An 18,327-nucleotide genomic window follows, 5' to 3' on the forward strand; every position below is an offset into this window, starting at 1 on the left:
TGGCCCCTTAGCCCGTCATCTGCGGTTGGTTCTTTAACTGGAATCGATTTTCATGTTGCAACACATGTGGCCGTTCTGACCACCACCTTCATTTTCTTTTCCTAAACGAGGAAAAAAGAAAAGAGGGGAAAGAGAGGAAAGAAATGCCAATCAAGGCTGCAAGCACAGTACATTCTACTCCTCTTGGCATTCACTTTTACTCCCCACCAGAGATTCTCGGTGTCTACTAGTAGTTAGCTTGGTAAGAGTAGCACCGAGGATATGGCCCGAGTGTTGTTCAGTTTGATCACACTTCGCGGTTCTTAATCTTGTCGCTCACAGATTAGGATGGCATCGCTCCGAGATAGTAGACGGGTCGAAAAGGATGCCAAACCTGAAACCCGTTTAAGTATCTTCAGAAACGAAGTCCTACACTTGATGGTGGCTATATCCATCCTGCGAAACCAAGGCTGGCCAGGAACAAAAAGTATTGGCAATAACAAATAATATCCATCACAACAAGTCATGTCGTAGAAACCAACACTGTGACTTGTAAAGCATATCAATTGGCACAAAGCATACTGCACGTAAGAATAAACGCAAATAAATCAGTATCTAAGGTTGGCATGTAAAGCTCAGTCTCCCTGCCTTGACTCACGTCCCTGTTCATCTTGTTCCCGAAAACACCCGTCGCCTCATAGTGAGGTTTGGTCGTCCCTCCATGGATGTTGCAGATGTTCCTGTCTGTGGCCCATAATGGGCAAGTCTGTGTCTGTATGGGTTGTGATCTCGATCTCGGTAGTCTTCAGTATCCCTAAATATCTGTGCAGGGGATGTTCAAGTCGTTCGTCTTGATCGTGTATACTGCCCATTTCCGGATTGCTCTGCCCAATTGCATCAAGCTGTGTTGCACTTTCCTCGTTCATGCGATGATAGTCGTCCCCATCCGAACTGTCGGACGCAGTTCGGGGCCAAGGGCGTTGACGGTGCTCAGAAGGGCGTCTCCGCTGACCAGTAGGCCAGGACGTGGATATCTTGACTTTGGAAGCTCGGCCGCCACCATTCAACATGATCGGGATTGATGGAGCGCAGAAGACTAAGATTGTGCTCGTGGCCTCTCCGAGTCCCCACAAGAGGAATTGTGAGTACGCGAAAGACTTGTCGTCGCTGAAGCTCATGTCGACAGCAGAAGAGACTCGCCCAGCTGCACAGGCACAAAGACTATAGTGAAACACCCTTGTTAGGTTTTTGTTTACGGACGAAAAGATTTGGGGGCGGGGGACACGAGGTGGGGATGACTTACAACACGCCGACCGAAAATACAACAGAAACACCTGTTTTCTGGCGGGTGGACATTGATAGCTTCCAGATGATTTTGTGAGGGAGTAGTAAAAGAAGAATATCGAAGAAAAGGTGGAAAGAAGTGATGGAAAGATTGAAAGCGTCAATATTGAAACATGTTCCTGGGATCCAACGCCGCCATATTCGCTCCCTGGGTGTGCAGCAGAGGTTAATTGCGATGACGGTTGCCATGTATAAACACGCATTCGCCGAAAGTAAGACATAGCAGATCCAGAAGAACACGTTTCGGGTAGAGCGAGGGATGAAAATATGTGTCCACTCCAGTATGATTGCCGCCTTGACAAACCCAACTGCGAGACACCATAAAATGGTGGTGGTGACATACTCCTGGTCGACTGTTAGCAGCTTGTTAGACCCATATATCAACAGGGGACCAACAAAAATGAAGCTTTCAAACTTCCGAACACGCAAGTTCCATAAGTGAACCAGAAATCCAGCACTTGAGGTTATTCTGGCCAATACACATGTCCCAGCGATGTAAAACGCCTATTGCACATGATCAGTTTACTATGAGCAATTGAAAGAATTGACAAGGGGTCAAATTACAAATCCTAAAAGGCCCATGTCTATTCGCCATTAGCGATCTACCTTGATTGAGGGTCAAGAGAGTTGATGATACTTACAATCCTCAAGCCTCACTTTCCCTACACAGAGCACTCGACTGAGAATACGTAGCACAGAGAACACGGTCGACAGAACTATGCATGTGGCTATCACTGCGACAGCTAGTTTGTTTTCGTTAGGAGGATCCTCCAAATTCTGGGCGCTGTCAGCTGGTGCCGTCGATGCAGGCCCATTCAAGAGATCTTCCACCTGTTTCGGCGACAAGGGAAACGTAGATCCCATTGCGTAGAGTATCGTGAGCGTTGAAAAATTGGCAGTGTGATGAGGGAAATCATCCAGATACAACTTCGAATTCTGAGTGAGCAAGACACGGCCGTTTTGTGAACACTAAACAGTAGTGGGCACACTATATGACTCTTCAAACGTTTCCTCAGTCTCGAAGACACCAGCAGCCATCAGTAAGCAATCCTCCAAAGATGCTGCGCCATGGGGTCTACGAAAATCTTGCCCAGCCGGCACTTCCGCCGACGGCGTGACCTTTACTTGCATCCATGGATCCCGTCACAATGATGAACCGTACATTTGGGGGCACAATATGCAATCCATATGGAACAGCACGTGCATTTGTGGATGGATCCGTGTCACCCACCTCTTTGTTTGTTTGCCACGCTGCGGCGCGGCTGGATACTCGTGACGATGAGGGACAGTGTCTGCTGATTTTCCCGGTATTTGGTTGGGATCTTTTTCATCTGTTGGTTTTCATCCAAATCGTCAATTTCAATGCGACGACATATCAGGCTGTGCCATCTGCCAGTACTTCGGATCGCATCCACTACCCTGTCAAATTCTCTCCGCTCGTAGAAGTCTCCTTCGAACAGCTCTTTTGGACAGCTCCTTCGCTCCAGATCGGTCCAGCATGGCTTGCATTACCTCATGGAATGCATTACCTCGAACAGCCTCTGACTTCCACTTCTCTTCAACCTCGTGCATCAAGTTTTGGCAGTATGATTGCTGAAGTCAGGCGCCATTGGTTATTCTTCTTGACAAAGCAGGCTTCTAAAGCTCGCAGGTAGCCAAGTGTAATGAGGTTGCACCTGCACAGGCAGCAACGGAGTATGTACCACGATTTGCCAAACAATCGCGAGCCTTGTTGAAACTCTCGGTGAGATCCATGACAATGTCACACAACTTGAGGGGTGGAGTCTGTAAATGGAAGGTAGGACAGCATGTCAAAGCCGTAGTTGGGCAAAGCGTCGAGGATCCAAATGTGCATATGCCAGTGCTTTGTTTACTCTTGCAGCTTGTTAATATGATCATGCAATGATCCAAGGCCCCAGAACTCATAGCCTGCTTGTACCGGCTCCTTGGCGGATGAAGACCAGAGGCAGTGCACTCAGCCCGCATCCGACACAGTCCATCGGATGCTGGCAGATTAGAGGAACAGGGGGCCATGCACCTAGATAATTATATATGTACCGCATACAGCGCAGCCTTGTCCATCTTCTCACGTCGTACATGATAGGGTTGTGTGGTAATGTAAGATCGGGTGCCAGGGTGAATCGCACACATCAAAATATGCAACCTGCCGCACAGTGGGGGCCGTCCTGTGTCATCGCCTTTGATGCCGGTCATGCGTGCAGCTGGTTGGTTGGCCTTTCAGCCTCGACCAACTGGTTTTTATTCTTGGCCTGCTTAAACAGCTCACAGCTTTCACAGTGACAGACCAAAAGTTCCCTTCTTCTCTCGATCTAATGCATCTGGGTCTCCCTTGCCTGCAAGAAGAACACAACTCGGATCTCTGGCAACCATGGCAGCAGAAACAGATGCTGGCCTGAACGGCCATGCTACTGACTCTTCCACAATTCCCAAAGCAACCACAAACCCTGAGGACATCGAACTCTCAACTCAAACAGACAAGATGCACGAGGAACAAGTCCACATTGAATACATCCACGGCCCTCGGTTTAGGTTCATTTGCGCTGCGTGAGTGATGTTGGCTCGGTAGACACTCCACAACGTGACTGACGTTGCTTGAATAGTGTCGCAATCCTGATGTTCATCACGAACATGGAAATACCAGTCCTGATCACGGCTTTGGTCGCTATCACTGAGGACCTTGGTGGCTTTGGCGACGTGAGTTGGGTAGTCTCCAGCTACCTGCTGGGTTACGTCGGTATGTTTTTCGAGCGCAATTCCGGATTTCAGCAATTGCTTACATGCCACCATAGCCGTTCTCATTATCTTCGCCAAGTTCAGTGACATTTTCGGCCGAAAACCTATCCTCTTGCTGTCCACATCCATCTTCATCATATTTTCCGCCGGCTGCGCTGCTGCCCAGACATTGACACAACTGTAAGGGCAAGCCCTGACCTGATATACCAACCAAGCTTATTGGGCTGACATTCGACAGCATTATCCTTCGAGCTTTTCAGGGGATCGGTGGTGGTGGTTGCTTCTCTCTCTGCACGATCATGGTATTGGACTTAGTGCCTCCAGAGAAGTATGCAGAGTTCGTTGCGAGCATTTCTGTAACCAATGCTTTGGCTCTCCTGGTGGGACCTATTGTTGGCGGAGCGATAGACGCTAATACAACTTGGAGATGGATTTTCATTATCAAGTACGTCAAAATTCGATGCCAACCTCCCCCCCCCCTGGTGCGGGAAGTCCAACTGATACATTCCGTGACAGTGTTCCGATAGCTGCCCCAGCCTTTGTTATTTCCCTCCTCGCTATACCGAACCGTTTTCCATACCATGGGCAGGTCAGCCGTTCAGCGATAATGACTGCCCAGGGTCACACTGCGAAAAAAACAATGCAACGCATAGATATCCCGGGAACAATTTTGGTGCTCTTGGCTGTACTAGCGTTGACGTCTGCCTTTGAGGAGGCTGATAAGCTGTTCCCCTGGAGATCGGCATACGTGATCACCTTATTAGTCGCATCCGGAATCTTGTGGATGTTACTCATTTTATGGGAGAGGCATGTCACACTTTCCGACGGTATTCGGGAGCCGGTGCTGTCGTGGAGATTTCTCATCAACCGCCAGATGCTGGGCATATTGCTGTAAGATTCCCCACTCTACGTCCACTTCCGAGAGTGCCGTCTAACAGACCCATTCAAGCAACTTTGTTCTTTTGGGAGGGCCCACAGTTATTGGGATGTTCATCATCCCGCAGAGATTTCAACTGGTCTATGGTACTTCCGGGCTCGATGCGGGTGTCAGATTGATCCCATTCACGGCGGCCATTCCGCTTAGCTCGATATTTGCATCCGGCCTGGCCGGAAGGCGCAAGGTCCCACCGTTATATCTGATCATAGTAGGCTCCTGTCTGCAAGTGCTTGGCTTTGCTTTGATGGCTACGCTGCCTTCGACACTTGACATACCAGCTCGGATCTATGGGTTTGAGGTCATCGCTGGATGGGGATGCGGGATCAACTTCTCTCTACTGTTCTTGATGATACCATTCGTCATTGAAAAACGCGACCACGGTATGTGATCGATGACTCGTTTCAGATGAATACAAGACTAACTCTTCATTAGCCATTGGTCTTGCGGCTGGATCACAGTTCAGATTCATTGGTAGTTCTATGATTCTGGCGATCTCATCCTCTGTCTTCAACAGCTTTGCAAGATCACGACTCCGAGATCTAGGTGTCGGCGATCCCGATACTTTAGCCTTCATCCTTCCCACTCTTCCCAACGCGATACAAGAGCAGGTTCGGTACACTCTAGCCGAGGGATACAGTCGCCAGACCCTTACTCTTTGCATATCCGCGGCTCTGCAGGTACCCGCCTCTCTACTGATGTGGAAGAAGAAACCTGTGGTGGTTTGAGGGCTTGTTTTCTTTCTCCAATTGGACACAAGGTACACTTTGGTGCTGAAGGGTGGGCGGCAACAAGATTGCTATCCACTGTCAGGTCGGAGGAGAATACTTTGGACATGGACCAGTTGGGCTTGGGTGTCTGTGGGGTGTTACCTTTGGGTAACGGAGGGATGAGAGAACCAACTGACAGAGCTATTTCTGGTGGACATGAGGAGGGTAAGCACTCAGCCTTTAGAGACGCTGCCCGCCTGGTCAGATCATAAAAGGTCCTCTACGCTACTTTTTCTTTTCTACACTGTACCCTCTAATATCATAAATGCCTCTTACTTCATAATGACTTAATTGCACTGCCGGAAAACGTTCTTACTGGGGAGGTCTCATTGTACCTCAGCATTCGTTATAGTGCTGCTTGCGGGGGCATTGACTACCATGAGGGTGGCAGAAGCGCAAATGGACTGACGAGACGGACGGGGTTGATGGGCAGAAAGTAAGTCTGGCTCGGAGAAGGCGAAGGATATTATAGCATACACTACATGCAAAACTTGATGGAGCGGAAGGCAGGTCCCAGGCATGATACCGTATACCATGATTTCAACAGTTGCTTATTCTAGTTCTCTTGTAATGTTTCGTTCTCGGAAAACGCTAATTAATAATCCAGACCTCATATATAGCCACCAATTTGGTCAAACCGCTGATGGTCATCGTCTACGCTGGATGCAGTAATCAGCCCCAGATAATTTACCGGCGATGTTTGTAGCGTCCCGAGGATGACGGGAGGCTGGGGCAGCATAGTGTCCTATGTATCATAGTGTCCTATGTATGGACCCCATTGGCCTGGGTTCGGGTCGAGCAGCATCCCCCCAGGCGTTGCTTGAGACCTTTGTGCGGCGATGGACTTTGCGGTAGCAGGGTTTGCTGCGGCGGTACCAGCTGAGCAAAACTTGCCGTTCCATAGCCTTGACCGAGCGGCTCGGCAGTAGTTTGGCTCGCCAGCGGATTCTGGCGTATGATGAAATTCTGGCTGAACGTATGAGGCGCTGTCTCAGACGCGAATCCAGAGGGAATGATATGAAGGAGGAGGCCCTGCGTTGAAAAGTCTGCTGATGCGAGTGCATCCACGGTCGGCTGAGATCGAGCCGCAGGATCCCAGAGTCCGAACTGGTCAAAGATCTGGCCACCGGAAGACGACGGTTCCATTGATGGATCGGAGGTTTCAACAAGCCCATAAGCTGGCATGATTGGTGGTATCCCCTGGCCACTATGACTGACCGGCGGCAATCCAGTGGCCGATCCGGAGAAGACTTGCCGCCGTCGCGACCGGCCCAGCCGCCAACAGTGCCCTAGGGAGCGTTCCCAGGCTATCTTGAAAAACGATGCAGATGTATAGATCACCCAGGTGGGATGGACTGGTGCCACTGGTTCTGAATTGCTTGACTCGTACCAGAAAACGCCGGATATTACAGATATTGTAGGAAAGGCCCGCAGAGTTATGCGGGAGGGAGCCTGTTCAAGTCTGACCGTGACATCAAGCTGGAAGATCATCTTTGACTATGGGAAAAGCGCATCCCAGGGCAGATCAGACATGAGAGTGACTATAGAAGACAAAGGCGTCAGCTCTTCCAGTAGACCAGCGAGGGGAGCCATAGGTCAGGGAAACTATCCAGATGCATGTGCTTAACACGGGCGCTTTGCCTCTGTTGACAAAAACCTGCCATGCCACGATGCGAAATACATTCAGAGCTCTCTTCGATTCAAGCCTCCCAATCGTACGTCACGCATATCTGGACATGACGGCAGCATTAGGCTGAACAAGGTTCATTTGGTGAAACAAGAAGTGCTAGTGTCATCACAGTGGAATGTCCAGTGCCAAACTTTCACATGTTCCGCCCAGATCATTGGCTGAGTATTGGCTGGGTCCATGGACTTATAACTTAAACTCTCACGCGAAGAAGCCTACTAACCAGGTCTCCTTCATTCAAAGGGACGTGGGAAAATGCCAAGTCAACAGCTTACAAATCGCTTGAGTGTTCCACAGTGGACAACTAGACTCAATTGTGAACGTAGTAATTTTCCAGTCACTAGAAGGCGTGCGTTACAAGTCTCTTTGACGTTTCTGACTTTGTATCGGATTAGAATTATTGTATTCTCCCAGTCACTTCAACGCGTAAAGCCAGCAACAACATTCCATTTGCCTGCTCATGTTGCTCTGTTGGAAAGTTGGTACTCATCACTAGAGCTCCAACCAACAGTCTGGTCTTAGTCCCTAATCAGACTTAATCATATAGATGAAGATGTTGTTGTGATTCATACCATTGACCTTGTATAAATTTCGCACTTGGTTCTGTCATGGCGCCTCTCTTCCTTCCCTTCCCCATCAGCAAGAGAAACCAGATCAACACAACACAACATATTTGACAAAGAAGAGAAGCACCTGTGATAGGAGCCAGAGAATCCTACTCACAACGAACAAATCCTTAAGACCTCAATCTACCAGACAAATCAGAACAAGCAGACAACATCAATCCAGTGAGGATCGCCCAATGCCAGCACAATCCGACATTGTCTTTGTTTTAAAAGCATCCCGGCCTAACTTGGTGAAAGCGCTGACTCTTTCCTGTGCAGAAAGGATGTGCACGTGGCATTGGTTCCGTTACGTTGCTACACAATGCGGCCATACCCTTGGTGACACTTCTTTGCTTCAGCAGTCATGTCTGAGGGCCAGGAACCTGGGCGGCTACGGATTTTGTGGACACGTCCGTAAGCTCGACGACGTAGAGCAGCCGATAGATATGCTATGCGGCGATTGTCAACCTCCGAATTGACAGCCCGGAGATGACAACTTCTCCTAGAAGCACTACGACTCCTGCCCTTAAGTTCTCCCTGGATTACCTGCGAGGACTGATGGAACTGGATATTTTTGGAACATGATAAATAGCCAAATGACAATTAGCATGTGCTATTAGCACCCAAAAAGGAATCACTTATCTCATGTGAAAGATGAAATACCATTGCATTACATCACAGTTTTATACGTAGCGTGGACTGGGTAAAGTCTAGTATATGCCCGGTTTGGTTTTCCAGGTTACTATAATATATGACTGGTAATATTAGACCTCATACCTCTAGAGCCGTCCATTTGGCCAAATGGCTGCTGGCCATCACGCTGGACGCAGATCTATCACCTGAGTGAGGCAGCCCCGGGGCGAGACGACCTCGTGAAGTGTAAACCCACCCTTTTCGGCAATAGCCCGGTATTCCTCCAGCGTCCGTTCCCGGTTCTTCACCCGGGAGAGCATCCTGATATCTGCATACCTCGCAAAGCTGCCCAGCTTCCCGTCCAGGATGATGTGCTCCCCAACCACAACTCGACTGACCCCGGGCTTGAGAACAATCGATTCCCTGATCCGCCTGAGCAGCTTGATGCAGCTCTCATCGTCCCAGTTGTGGAAGACAAACTTGAGGAAATACGCGGCCGACCGCGGCAGCTCGTCCTTGAAGAAGTCGCCGCTGCGGACCTCCACAAGCCTCCCCCTCGTAGCATCGTCCGCGTCCTCGAACCGCTTCCGGATCAGCTCAGCCGTCTGGGGCAGCTCGAACGCGGCCGCCTTGGCGGCCGGGAATGCCTGGAGGTAATGCCACACAAAGTCCCCGGCACCGGCCCCAATATCCGTCACGACCTCGCCCGCGACCTCGCCCCAGGGGTAATCAGCCAGCAAACCCGGCGCCTCGGCGATGCTGAAAGCGCCGATGGCCCTATGGAACGCAGCCGTGGTGCCCATGCGCTCCATGACCTCGTAGATGGGCTCGTCGGTGCCGTAGTAGATCTGCGCGGCGGAGCGCCCTTCGCCCGCCGCGATGGCCGCGGGCAGCCGCGGGAGGATGTCGTAGTGCTCGCACGCGTAGAGGCCGACCCAGTTGTGCCACGTCGTCCAGTGGTCGGTGCGCAGGAGCTGCGAGGTGCGGTTATTGTCGACGAGCCCCGTGGCCGCGTCGCGGGTGAAGAAGCCCATCTCGACGAGGTACCGCACGACCTGGCCGCACGCGGCCGGTTGGATGCCTGCCTCGGACGCGAGAGCTTCTGTGCTCAGGGGCCCTTTGGTGTGCAGGATGTCGGCGAGGCGGTACTTTGCCGCGCATACCAGCACTTGTGTGTTTGTCGCGGAGAAGATGGCGTCCATAAACTGTACCTGTGGCGGGGTGAGGATCTGCTGGATCTTGCCGAGGGTCTGGATCGTGTCGAGGATCTTGGCCCGCAGGGCGCCGGACTGGGACTGTGAGTCTGGGTTCTGGGAGAGTCTCAGGGCGTCGTCCACGAAGGGCGCCACAGGACCATCTAGGGCCCTCGCCGCTTGCTTCGCAGAAGCAAGCAGTTGGTCTAGCTCGGCCTCCATGATTGTGGTTTTTGAAACCTTGTACAAATGACAATAAGCGATAGCGATAGAGCTGTACAAATTCTATACCGATAGTTAGGAATATATGGATTCTGAGGCTGTGCATATCTATCGTAACATCATCAATTTTCTAGGACTATGTTTGTCTAAGCACATATAAAGGTACCTCAATATTAGTGGCTGTATCACTCGATGGCTCGTCTCCGACTAATGACAGCTTGGGGTATTGTTGATATTCACCGAGCCTCATAATGCTATGCTAACTGTGGATTGGAGCCCTAACGACGAGCTGAATCCGTATGCATCTCCCGAGCTTTCGGTCCCGGCCGTCTCTCGGTGAATATTCTCGGCGTGGTTGCCCCAGTCAAGCAGCCGGGACTATCCACCCAACAACCCATCCGAGTCAGCCAGTCACTCGCTGGCTCACCCAGCGTCTCAAAACCTCCAAGTGGTGATTCCGTACGAAGGGCAATACGAAGACGGCAGCAAATTATGCACTGAAGATGCGAATCCTAAATGGCTGCTATGCTAGATACTACCTAGGCGCGGTTCCTAGGCCAGTCTCTGTGGACGACACCTGCAACTGCTAGCACATATTTGTATCACCACAATATCTGCCCGTGCATGACTTCAACAAGATGGATAAAGAACATATTATGCAGAACTCTGAAATTCTTGAATGTATCTAAGTATTAAACAATTTCAGAGGTACCATGCGTCTACCATGTCGTGATGTCCGGCGTCCCAAACATTGCCCTCAGATCCACTTCTACGCCCTTCTTTTCGCACAGCTTCTGCAGGGCCAGTGCGTCCATACTACTCGCACCCAGCTCCCAGAATGTCTCAGGGCCATTGGAACTCTTCAGGGAACAACCAAGGCACTCTGCCACAGCTTCCTTGATAGCCAACGCCCTGCCGTCATCGTTTCTGCTACCTGCGCTCCCCCTCGTCTCCTGCTTATAGTTGAGTGACTCCCTCTCCGACTGCGGCGTAGGCAGCCTGTCATCCTGCCTGACCGCGGTATCTGTAATAGTCCGCATGATCCCATCGATGCTCGCACCTCCCCCGATCAGCTCCAGGACCAGCGCCAGGGCACTCTCCAGCCTGACCACCCTCTCCTCGACCAGCAGCCCATCAGCGCACTCCAACTCGACCTGTAATCCCCGGTCGCCCTTATCCGTGAATTCAACCATGACAGGGAACTTGGCGCACTGGGGTCGGGCATCCTCGTGCTCCACGGTCTCGACACCTTCCAGCCTCAGCCGGCCCCCCGCCGTCTCCACCGCCGTGTGGAACGACACCATGACCTGGAACAGCGGCCACGCCAGGCTCGGCTCGGCCCTGTTGGCCGCAAGGTCCTGTGATGATGACTCCCGCAGGATATTCCGGAGCACCCGGTGGGGGACAAAGTGCGCCAGGGCGGCCCTGCTGCGGTCCCCGACCATTTCGAGGAAGTCACCCAGCGAGCCTGAGTCTCTAGGCGTTCTATCGCCGGCGCCGGAAGATTGTCCAAAGTCCCAGGTCAGCGGCACGACGAGCCGGTCCAGGAACATCCCCAGCATGTCCTCGGTGCCGACCTCGGTGCGCATCGTCATCGGGGCCCCGAGAGCAACGGTCACTGGGCCCCGGGCGGGGTGGGGCTGGATGCTCTGCAGCGCGAGGAACGTCGTGCCGAGCGCTAGCTGGTGCATGGTGATGCCGTGGGCGAGGCTCAGCGCGGCTAGGCGTCTGTGGTGCTGTGGTCGGACGGTCCAGGTGCGTGTGCGGCCGCGGTAGCTGTGAGGTTGGGGAGGCTGGCCGAGCGGACGGCATACTTCTGGGGTGGAGAGGTGCGTTTTCCAGAAGCACGCTGTGTCATCATTGGGGGACCTGAGTAGGGCGTCACTTGCCCATGAAGACCAGTCGAGGTAGTTCAGAGAAGATGCTGGCGGGGAGGCAGACGCTGGGATTTTATCCAAGCCATCTGTGATCGCAAGCCGTCCGTACTCAGCTGAGATGTCCCTCAGGGCGTAGTGTAAGGTTGGGCCGTCGCCAATGATGTGAGAAATAACGACGATGATGGTTGTCTTCCACGGGGTTATGCTGGCGGTGTGTATCTGGAATAGCGGTTCTTTGAAAGGGTCCAATGGGCGCTGAACCGTTTTGGAAACGAACTCGTCAACCTCGTGTTGCGTGCATGTGTGATTTTCCAGCTTCCATTCTCCAGCAGGCCGGATCGAGCGGGTCACTGTGCCGTCAGTCTCAACATGGAACCGGGAGCGTAGCACTTCGTGCTTTGTCACCATGCGCCGGTATGCCGTGACCAGGCGTTGCACATCCAGAGGGCCATACGCGTTACATGAGTACACAATGTTCCACATCGGCGACCCCTCGCACAAGAGTTGGTTGAGTACCATTTCCTGCTCCAAATATGAAGCTGGTAGCTTTTCCGGCCTCACGGACTTCTTGGTGTCAACAAAGCGCTTTGGGCAGTCGTCATCTTCCACTGCAGGCAGCTTCTTTCCCGATGGCATGCTGTGCTCCCGCCCTAGATGCTCGTCCAGGGCCTGACATAGGCCACGCAGAATCTGATGGCGAATGACAATCCTCAGTGGCACTTTAGTCCCCCACAGCTTCGAAAGCCTTTGTGCCAGACGTATCTGGAGGAGAGAGTGACCTCCAATCTCGAAGAACCCATCCGATGCGCCGATAGGGCTTTCTTCCAAGTCCCTTCCAAGCAGCTCGGCCCAGACGCCGGCAACATCTCGTTCCGTCTGGGAGTCCAGTGGCTGCAGGCCGGCATCACGCTCCAACCGCATTTCCGCCAGTTGGGCCCTGTCGACCTTGCCGTTGCGCGAAACCGGCAGCTCCTTCAGCGCAGTGATGATATTCGGGGTGCTGTACTCTGGCAAGTGCCGCCGGAGCAGCTGCAGGAGCTGGTCGGTGTCCACGCTCTCCGGCGTCACAAACGCTCGGAGGGTGCCTCCGGCCACCACCACGGCGACGTTGTCGATGTCCGGGGCGACGCGCAGGATGGAAGCCTCCACGTCGCCGAGGTCGAGCCTGAAGCCCCGCACCTTGACCTGGTTGTCGTTGCGGCCGATGTACTCGATGTCTCCGGACTCGAGCCAGCGGCCCATGTCACCCGTCCGGAACATCGTCCAGCCCTCGCGGAAGGGGTCTCGCAGGAAGCGCGTTTTGGTTTCTTGTTCGTTGTTGAGGTAACCTGGTGTCACTTGGACGCCCGAGATGTAAATCTCCCCGGTCACGCCGATAGGAACCCGGGCGGCCGGTGGAGTCGAGGAGGTAGAAGTTCACCCGTGGGACCGGCTTGCCAATTGAGATCGGTGTGTCGGGTTGGAGGCGGTGGGCAGTCGCGATAAGCGTGCACTCAGCTGGGGCGTACCCATTTTGAAGTGTCCTTCCGGGAAGCCACTTCTGGACCAAGACAGACGGGAGTGCCTCACCAACAAGTGTGATAATCTTCATGTTGGGGTATTGAGCGGGATCAAGGCTGGAAATCAAGGACGGGGTGCCCACGGTGGCGTCAACCTTGGACAAGTGTGCCAGGGGGTCTGAAGCATCTTTCAGCACGAGTGTCGCTCCGTAAAGCAAGCTGGAGAAAACTTCCTTGACGCAGCAGTCGAAACCGAGGGATAGCAGCTGGGCATTGCGCTGGCCGGGCTTGGAGTAGAGTCTTGCTGGGGCATGGCTCAAGAGGGAGAGGATCCCTTTGTGTTGGAGTTGGACAGCCTTCGGGAATCCTGTGCTCCCACTTGTGAAGATTACCACCGCAATATCATCTCCTTTTGGAGACACCGTGTGTGGACTTTTACCATACCCGCCAGTGTGATCCACTGGAAGTTCATTCGTATCATCAACCGAGAGTATCGTCTGCACGTCGGACAGAATTGGCACGCCAAACCGGGCCGAGCTTTCCCTGGATGATGTGTTCGGGAAGAGCACCACTGGCGGCGAGCAAACAGATATCATGTATTGCTGCCGCTCCCACGGAAGCTTGTGGTCGATCGGACAATACGCAGCACCAGTTCTGACGACGGCCATGATTGCCAAGAGCCACTCAACAGACCCGTCCGCAACGACACAGACAATCTTCCCAGGCTTGGCTCCGTGTTCTCTCAGCACTCTAGAGATGTGGGCCGTCTTTGTATCCAGCTCGCGATACGTCAGGCTCTTGATTAGGCCTTCAACGGCAACAAGATCTCCGTGCGCCTTCAATGAGTCCTCAAACGCCTCGGATAGAGTCTCTGGGCCTTGGTAGGGCTCCTCAAGCTCTTTGCCAGTGCAGTTCAGGCGCTCTTGTAGTTCTTCACGCCCCAGCATGAGGCTAGAGATGTCGCCAACAGTTTGTCCAGACTGCCGTGGGTCCTCAAAGCAGGCGTCGAGGAAAGCAACCAAGATGTTTTCGAAGTGGCGTGTCATACGCTCGACCGTCTCCTCGCCAAAGTGAGATGCCTGGTACATAAACCTCGCGTCCAGATGCCCGTGAACCACATCCAGCATGACTGTCAGAGGCATCTCCGTAGTCTCGACATATGACACATCGTAGGGCGGCGAGCACAGTTGCGGCTTGTTGTCAGGCCATTCAGTTTCTGGGAAGTCATACTGGATTGCCAAGAGCGTGTCGTAATATTCTGTGCCCCTGAAGCCGGTGGCCTCCTGGATAAGCGAGTTGGGCGTCCACTGGAAGTCGAGAACGCGGCAGAGTGTCTGGAAGGTCTGCTGCAGGAACTCTGTCATGGCCATGCCGGTATCGACTGCGGCTGGCATGGGCAACGTGTTGACCAAAGGCCCGACGATCTCCTCGACACCGTCTAACGCGAGGCTTCGCCCGGAAAGAACTGCGCCGAGGACGACGGCTTGGGAGTCACAATATCTGGAGAGCAGAATCGCCCATGCACTATACACGATTGCGGCTGTGGTCACTCCACGCTCTTTCGCGGCGTCGATCAGTTGACTCATCGGCACAGACATTCTGCGATGAAGTTCCGCCTGCGGGCGCGGCTTGGGTGCCTCTGCCGAGGGCGGAGCAAGGCGAAGACGAGGGATATTCTGGCTCTGGACATGGAGCAAGTCCTTCCAGAATGCTTTCGCTGACCCTGAGTCCCTCCTCGTCAGATTGCGCAAACACCAGGCCGCGTCGTAGAACTGTGGGCATGGGGCCTGAGCCTCCTGGATTCCGTGTAGCAGTTCCCATAGGTCATGGAGCACGAAGCTCGCGGACCAGCCATCTATCAGCGCATGGTGAACTGTCCAAACCACTCGTGACTTTTCCCCGGGGATGCTGATGACCTGGAATCTGGACAGCGCGTGGACGTCTCGTTCATCAAATGAGGTGAGCTCCTCGGGCTGGAAACGGGCTGTATTGTCTTTTGTCGTCTCCCATTCAATCTCTGAGTCGACCGTCGCTTCCTCCCACTGAATCCTATGAGCCGCATTCAGGACCTGAACTGGCTCAGATAGGCTGTCAAGGCGAAATGACGTACGCAAAATTGAGTGTTTCTTGACCAAAGCACTCCATGCTTGGTGGAGAGCGTGGAGGAATACTGCGTGGTCCGCTTTCGGATGATCAAACGTCATGCTCATCTTGAGGAAGTTCATAGATGGGCTTGCGACTGTTCCCCTGATCATGCGAGTCTGCATGTCGGTGGCGGGGAAGACTTGCACATCTTCCAGCTCGCCGTTGGGAATTGACAGGGCCTCCCGGAAGCTCGCTCGATCGGTTTCGGTAGCCTCCAAAGAAAATCTCTCCCCTGAGTCGATCTCCGTCCTCTCCAACGCTGATGCTATAGCAGCCACCGTATCTTTGCCGTAAATTGTCGCGACATCCGTGAGGAAGCCGAGCTTTCTGAGTGTAGACACCAGCATCACCGCAGCAAGCGAGTGTCCACCCAAAGCGCGGAACGAGGCATCATCTCCCATACGTGCCTGTACGACTCTCAGCACCGTACAGATAGCATGCCTCACAGCCTCCAGGGGAGTAATCGATTTCCCTTGGTCCCGCACGTGCTGCAGGAAAATGTCCGCGTTTAGGAACTGCGGCAGCTGAGTCTTCTCGTGCAGAACGAGCAGTGCCTTCCGGTCGATCTTGCCGTTTGGAGTCAGTGCGAAGGACTCGATCCCGTGAATGATATCAGGGACTAGGAAGGCCGAGTAGTGCTCGAGCATCCGCTCCCGGAGGCTCTCCGCCGTGCCTGCTGGGGACACAAAGCCGACCAGCGAGCCCTCGGGTGATTTGATTGCGGCGCATTGTTGGACCCTGAGCGATGGCTCGTCCCCGCTCGAGCTCATCATGGCTGGCTCGACCTCGCTCTCTAGGTTTACCAGGAAGCCGCGGTTTTTGACAACCCCGTCCTTCCTCCCACAGAAGACATAGCCATCTTTGGTCCGCTTGGCGTAATCCTTCGTCCGGTAGAAGGTCTCCCCGTTGCGCCGGATAAACATCTTGCGGGTCAGCTCCTCGTCCCCTAGGTAGCCGACTGCGATCCCTGGGCCGCCTAAGATCATCTCGCCCTCGTCGGCTTCGTTGTCGTCTGCATCCACGAGGAGCACCTTGCAGTAGGGAATTGGCCAGCCCATCGTGATGGGCTCGTCAGGACGCATCTCGGCCATGGAGACCACGCAGGTGGCCTCGGTAGGGCCGTAGGCGTTGATGAGCCTTCGGTTTGGGACGCTCCAGTTCTTGATCAGCGACGGTGTCGGCGATTCACCACCCATGATGATCCATTTGACGTTCTTGTAACCTCTCGTTGGGTCCATGGCTGAGAGGATGCTGGGTGTGGTGATCCATATTGTGCAAGTATTTGCAACGTCCGCTAACGTTACAGGGCTCGAAAGGACGAGTGTGGCACCGTTGCAGAGCGTAGACAAGATAACGTATGCACAGGCTTTTACCACAGGATGCGTTAGTCGGCTTTTCATTGGACAACAGCATCAGAGAATGGACTGACCGTCAAATGCAAAAGAAAATATCAGAAGCACCCTGTCCTCCGGTCCGGCACTCAAGTTGAATGGCAGGTGAGGGTTGCGTTCCGTCACAAGCGTCGATATCGACTTCTGTTTTACGATGACCCCTTTTGGCTTCCCTGTGCTTCCGCTCGTGAAGATGAGGTAAGCCCAGTCCTCCTCGACAGAGCCGCTCTGACTCTGCAGATCCGCATTCTGTGGTGTGATGGCGGACGAAGCAGCTTGGCTTGCCAAAAATTTGAAACTGCCTCCATCTGGCCGAATATGCAGTATATGATACTGCTCTGAGGTGGCCGACAGCACATCCGGCTTGGTCGTTATGATTAAGCCGGGGTTTACCCGGTCAAGGGTGCTCTCGATTCTATCTACACCCCAGGTGTCAACATCCATGGGCACATAACAAGCCCGCAGCTTCAAGACGGCGAGGATGGCTATGATCGACCCAGTACACCGGCCTGAAAGTATGGGGACGACCTGCCCGGAGGTGACTCCATGACTTGCTAACTCGATGCTCAGGCTGTCGGATGCCGCATCGAGTTCTCGGTAAGTCAACTGTTGGGAGAGGCCAGGTTCGGTACTGTCTTCCAAGGCAATGGCATCAGGGTTTGCCGAGACATGATCCTGGAACAATTCGACTAGACAATTCATTATGGCAGATACGGATAGGTCGGCCAAGTGCTATTGGAAACAAAAGGCTGTGATGTATCCGAAATGCCAAATTAACAGAGAAACGGGAGTGTGTAAATGAAAGTCGAAGTGCATTCGAAGATTTACAACCGACTATCGAGTGCAAGCTCGCCTATACTTCATATGAAATATCTGACGTATATCATTATTTGAGTCTGTTCTTGATCTACCCGACGAGTGTAGTCAGTCTCACCTGCAATGGCTCTTCCATCACGGCGACTTGGCAACTCAGCCGATGTCCCCGAGCTGAGAGCGCAGGGCCAGATTGCGAACACCCCGAGTAGCCCGCAGCTCTTGGCGTGCGAACTCTATGTATGAATAGAAACCCGCATGTTAATGTCTCAATTCCCGTGAAAGACCCACAAGATGCCTTCACGGTGAATATCGACGGCGGATATCCGCTCGGATCCCTGCACGCCACGCCGCCCACGCGATATTCAGCCGGTGGAGCGAGGTCTTGGATTCCCCATGGGAAAGTTAGTATCATACGATGATCACTGCAGGATGTCGGGTGATAATGCTAGTATTGAGCTCATCGTTTGTGTATATTGTG

The 18,327-nt window shown here is 53.2% G+C and overlaps 3 protein-coding genes across 3 annotated transcripts; 1 reads left to right on the top strand and 2 right to left on the bottom strand.

The window, feature by feature from the left end:
* Positions 1–3,712: 3,712 nt before the first annotated feature.
* INS49_007659 (uncharacterized protein) lies at positions 3,713–5,739 on the top strand (the record flags this gene model as incomplete). Its single annotated transcript, XM_043168407.1, has 7 exons — positions 3,713–3,888; positions 3,945–4,078; positions 4,134–4,257; positions 4,316–4,522; positions 4,594–4,968; positions 5,027–5,394; positions 5,447–5,739. The coding sequence occupies 7 exons, from the start codon at positions 3,713–3,715 to the stop codon at positions 5,737–5,739; spliced, it is 1,677 nt and encodes a 558-aa protein (XP_043026087.1).
* Positions 5,740–8,888: 3,149 nt separating this feature from the next.
* INS49_007660 (uncharacterized protein) lies at positions 8,889–10,121 on the bottom strand (the record flags this gene model as incomplete). Its single annotated transcript, XM_043168408.1, has 1 exon — positions 8,889–10,121. The coding sequence occupies one exon, from the start codon at positions 10,119–10,121 to the stop codon at positions 8,889–8,891; it is 1,233 nt and encodes a 410-aa protein (XP_043026088.1).
* A 719-nt stretch (positions 10,122–10,840) lies between these two features.
* Positions 10,841–17,735, bottom strand: INS49_007661 (uncharacterized protein; the record flags this gene model as incomplete). Its single annotated transcript, XM_043168409.1, has 5 exons — positions 10,841–13,326; positions 13,568–13,864; positions 13,937–17,008; positions 17,072–17,452; positions 17,585–17,735. 5 exons carry the CDS (start codon positions 17,733–17,735, stop codon positions 10,841–10,843), a joined length of 6,387 nt encoding a protein of 2,128 aa, XP_043026089.1.
* Positions 17,736–18,327: the final 592 nt, after the last annotated feature.

This window comes from Diaporthe citri (assembly GCF_014595645.1).
Source record: "Diaporthe citri strain NFHF-8-4 chromosome Unknown scaffold_3, whole genome shotgun sequence".
Lineage (NCBI taxonomy): Eukaryota > Fungi > Ascomycota > Sordariomycetes > Diaporthales > Diaporthaceae > Diaporthe > Diaporthe citri.